The sequence below is a fragment of the Bombus impatiens genome, unplaced genomic scaffold, assembly GCF_000188095.3.
Source record: "Bombus impatiens unplaced genomic scaffold, BIMP_2.2 scf_1461, whole genome shotgun sequence".
Lineage (NCBI taxonomy): Eukaryota > Metazoa > Arthropoda > Insecta > Hymenoptera > Apidae > Bombus > Bombus impatiens.
This window is the reverse complement of record NT_177880.1, coordinates 551,461-555,788: the sequence shown is the minus strand read 5'-3', so window position 1 is coordinate 555,788 and position 4,328 is coordinate 551,461. Positions and strand designations below refer to the sequence as shown.

Below are 4,328 nucleotides of genomic sequence, written 5' to 3'. Positions count from 1 at the left end.
CAATTGATGCACTGGTGCATTATTATTTCTCCCATTACATACAAACAACATTGTAGTAGTGATTGTATTAAAGACCTGCTTAATAAATTATTGAATTTTTACTTCCTGATATTTTGATGTGATTCTTATTGGTTTTATCAATAATGTTTAAATATGTGTTTAAAAAAGACTTGCCTATAAGGGTAAGTAAGGTGGTAGATATGTAATGTTTTGTGTAACCACACTTAAATGAGCTTTAACTGATGTCGCACTATTTTCTTATATTTCCTCTAAAGTACTTCTTTTGTCTGACAGCTTTTCCAAAGGTGCCTTATGAAAATCTTAAATATTGAGTTGTGGAAACTTTACCTTTCTTACGTGAAAGAAACAAAAGCCAGTCTTGCAACATACAAGTATGTATTTATATCTTTAAGTATGTTTTTAATAAAATAATTGCAGCAAGATTTATTACATAATTTATTCATAGGGAAAAAATGGCACAAGCATATGACTTTGCACTGGATAAAATAGGTATGGATATCCATTCCTATAGTATATGGAATGATTATGTTACATTCCTTAAAAGTGTGGAAGCTGTTGGTTCATATGCTGAGAACCAAAAAATTAGTGCAGTGAGGAAGGTAACGAACTATGTGTTCTTATTGGATTATATATTAATATATTTTATTGATTTGCTTCATACATTGGTGATGTTAATTGTAGGTGTATCAACGAGGTGTAGTTAACCCTATGATAAATATGGAACAATTATGGAAAGATTATATGGCTTTTGAACAAAATATTAATCCAATAATTGCGGATAAAATGGCTATTGAACGTTCTAGAGATTATATGAACGCAAGACGAGTTGCCAAAGAATTAGAAGCTGTAACAAGAGGATTGAACCGAAGTGCTCCTAGTGTACCTCCAACCGGTCATCCAGAAGAAGTTAAACAGGTAATTATTGAACTACTTTGTAAATATCAATTATTATAAATTGTAGATATTATGGTATAAATGTTTAAACATAACAAAATGATATTATTGTTTTAGGTTGAATTGTGGAAGAAATATATTGCATGGGAACGTAGTAACCCTTTAAGAACTGAAGATACTTCTTTAGTTGCTCGCAGAGTAATGTTTGCTATAGAACAGTGTTTATTATGTTTGGGTCATCATCCTGCAGTGTGGCATCAAGCTGCACATTTTTTAGAACTTAGCTCAAAAATATTGACAGAAAAAGGAGATGTAAATGCCGCAAAAAATTTAAGCGATGAAGCAGCAACAATGTTTGAAAGAGCAACAAGTACATTGTTGTCCAAAAATATGTTATTATACTTTGCGCATGCCGATTTTGAAGAAGGAAGAGTAAAATATGAAAAAGTTCATCAAATATATCAAAAGTTCCTTGATATACCTGACATTGACCCTACACTAGTTAGTATCTATTGTTTGTTAATACTAAATATTTTATTCAATGATTTGAGTATTATTAAATTGAATGCCATTTCGTAGGCGTATGTACAATACATGAAATTCGCAAGACGCGCTGAAGGTATAAAATCGGCTAGAACGGTTTTTAAAAGAGCTCGCGAAGACCCAAGATGTAAACATCATGTATATGTTGCTGCTGCATTAATGGAATATTATTGCACGAAGGATAAAAATATTGCTTTTCGGATATTCGAATTAGGTTTAAAGAAATTTGGGGACAATCCTGACTATATACTTTGTTATATTGACTACTTGTCACATTTGAATGGTGAGCTAACTTTTTAAGAAATAAATTTACATATATTTTACATATCTCAATTCTAATTGCGTTTAATATTTCAGAGGACAATAATACAAGAGTTTTATTCGAGAGAGTTTTATCATCTGGTAGTTTAGAACCTGAAAAATCAGTGTAAGTAATAAATCTGTTTGCTTACAATATTAATGAATTATTTTTATAACTAAGGTTACTCTTAATATTTATCTTGTATTTAATATTATTTTCAGCGATATATGGAACCGATTTTTAGAATTTGAATCTAATATTGGAGATCTAGCAAGTATTGTAAAAGTTGAAAAACGACGTAGTGCTGTATTAGAAAAGGTATTATTGATCTGCATAACCTTTATTTGATATCTGTTTGTAATTTATACAATTTTTAATTTTTTTTTTCTTTTGTAGATCAAAGAATTCGAAGGTAAGGAAACAGCACAATTAGTAGATAGATATAAATTCTTGGATCTATATCCATGTACTCCTATGGAGTTACGGTCCATTGGATATATGGAAGTATCCAGCGTTGGAAGAAGTACAGTTGGCGCATTACCACGAATACCAGATCCAGAGGAAGCTATAGCATCATTGCCAAGACCTGATATATCACAAATGATACCTTATAAACCAAAAGTAAATCCATTACCTGGAGAGCATCCAGTACCAGGTAAATTCCTTTATTAAAACATACTATATCTAAATCTAGTTGTTTATAATGCATGATAAAAAATTTTTATAGGTGGATCTTTTCCATTGCCACCAGCTGCAGCACAACTTTGTACCATGCTTCCTCCACCGGGATGCTTCAGAGGACCATTTGTAGCTGTTGATTTACTCATGGATGTTTTCAATCGAATTCAGTTACCTGACCATGGTAAGGTTACAAATACTATCAAATGAGTCATTTTCATTTTTAATTAACTCATCAAAATATAACAACAATGTATGGAATTTCTGTTCTAAAAGAAGGTTTTTTTTTACATAGCCCCATTGCCGATAGCGGATAACGGATGTGATACAAAATTGTTTGACCTAGCGAAATCCGTACATTGGATAGTCGACGAAAGTAACGATGGGGTTAGTATTGGATCTAAACGTAGAAGAACGCGCTTAGGTGATGACAGCGAAGAAGAAGACTTACCACCGCCACCCGCAAATGACATATATCGCCAAAGACAACAAAAACGAGTCAAGTAAATAAAAGAAAATTACATATTCACCAGAGTTACGTATCATCTCCACGTATTTTGGAGAAATATGATACATGTTATCATATATTTTTACATTTTCTGTTTGTTCTAAAAGAAGTTTCCTAAAAGAACGAACCTATTATTACTGAAAAGCGTACGTTACGTATATAACAGCTACTAAATTTCTTATGTGACACTGTGCACAATACTTTGAGTACTATGTACTCAGAAATCCTATATTTACATTGTTGATTTCATCTTTGTTCAAATGTGTTCATTTACATATAAAGTGTCTAATATGTATATCAGATATAAGAGGATAAAATTGGGAACGTCCAGTAGATTGAAATTGATTGTGTTGTTAGTTACATCATTGTAAACTACAGATTTAGCATAGGTATAAGATTGAGATATAATTTTTACACCAGTGTCTATGACAATTTATATCATACATGAGTAAAACATTTCTCAGATTATAAAAAATGGCTGCACAACCATTTTAGAATGAAAATAATAGGCGTAACACTTATGATTTTATTGGAGTAAATCGTTTCATTGTATTTCGAACTACAATAAAACTCTATTTATTTGAACTCGTCGAGACAAATAGTTTGTATAATAGTATTTCGCTAATTATGCCCAGTACCTAATAAATGAATTCAGCAGGCGAAGGATCAGTTAGTTGGGCATTAACTTTTCAGTCAGATAAATGGATTTTTACTGTATATAGAAATATTGCGTTATTTAGAATCGTTATAAAAATTGATAGATAAAGAATATGAATCTTCTTAGTTATAAGTTTGTTCTCATCGTACAGTATCGAATCAAATGTATTCGAAAAAATAGTTTCCTCATTTCGTTTCTTATTTCAATATTTGTATTCGTTTTTATAAATTTTGTATACTTTTCTAATGATTAACTATTAATGTATTATCTATTATTTTCTTTCTTAACATTTGTTGAAATAGAATATCTGCGGAAAACTATTTATCCGAATACGCTTGTCCCGCTCTGTATTGTTAAGACGATCTGTATAATTTAATGTACAGGACCAATAAATTGTCGAAATTCCACTGCAGTTTTTTTATTCAAGAATATTTCTATCTTTTCTTCAGAGAAAATTGACGTGTGTGACATTTATATGTTAGTGAAATGGTACATGTCGTCAGAGCTTTAGTCAGCAGGTATAACTACTCAATGAAGGCGCAATTAAACTTTGATCACTGTAACTAGTTCGAGTGGCTGTTAATGGCCCTCTCGGGAAATTGTAAGTTGAGCTATATGCTACGAAAATAGTTGTTCTCTGAGATTGGAATCATTTTGAAATTTGCACATACAGTTGCAACTTTAGTTAGATTTAGTTAAGTGCTATTTATATTGATACATGGTAT

General features: G+C 31.1%; 1 protein-coding gene across 1 annotated transcript in view; it reads left to right on the top strand.

The window, feature by feature from the left end:
- The window catches only part of LOC100745677 (protein suppressor of forked), a 5,920-nt gene extending 1,910 nt beyond the window's left edge, over nucleotides 1–4,010 (top strand). The window contains exons 4-13 of the mRNA XM_003494029.4: nucleotides 295–392; nucleotides 467–620; nucleotides 703–936; nucleotides 1,033–1,416; nucleotides 1,495–1,741; nucleotides 1,816–1,885; nucleotides 1,981–2,077; nucleotides 2,156–2,414; nucleotides 2,487–2,621; nucleotides 2,733–4,010. Of these exons, the coding sequence (XP_003494077.1) occupies nucleotides 295–392; nucleotides 467–620; nucleotides 703–936; nucleotides 1,033–1,416; nucleotides 1,495–1,741; nucleotides 1,816–1,885; nucleotides 1,981–2,077; nucleotides 2,156–2,414; nucleotides 2,487–2,621; nucleotides 2,733–2,944 (1,890 nt within the window). The 3' untranslated portion in view covers nucleotides 2,945–4,010. The remainder of the gene's footprint in view (nucleotides 1–294; nucleotides 393–466; nucleotides 621–702; nucleotides 937–1,032; nucleotides 1,417–1,494; nucleotides 1,742–1,815; nucleotides 1,886–1,980; nucleotides 2,078–2,155; nucleotides 2,415–2,486; nucleotides 2,622–2,732) is intronic.
- The last annotated feature ends 318 nt before the right edge of the window (nucleotides 4,011–4,328 follow it).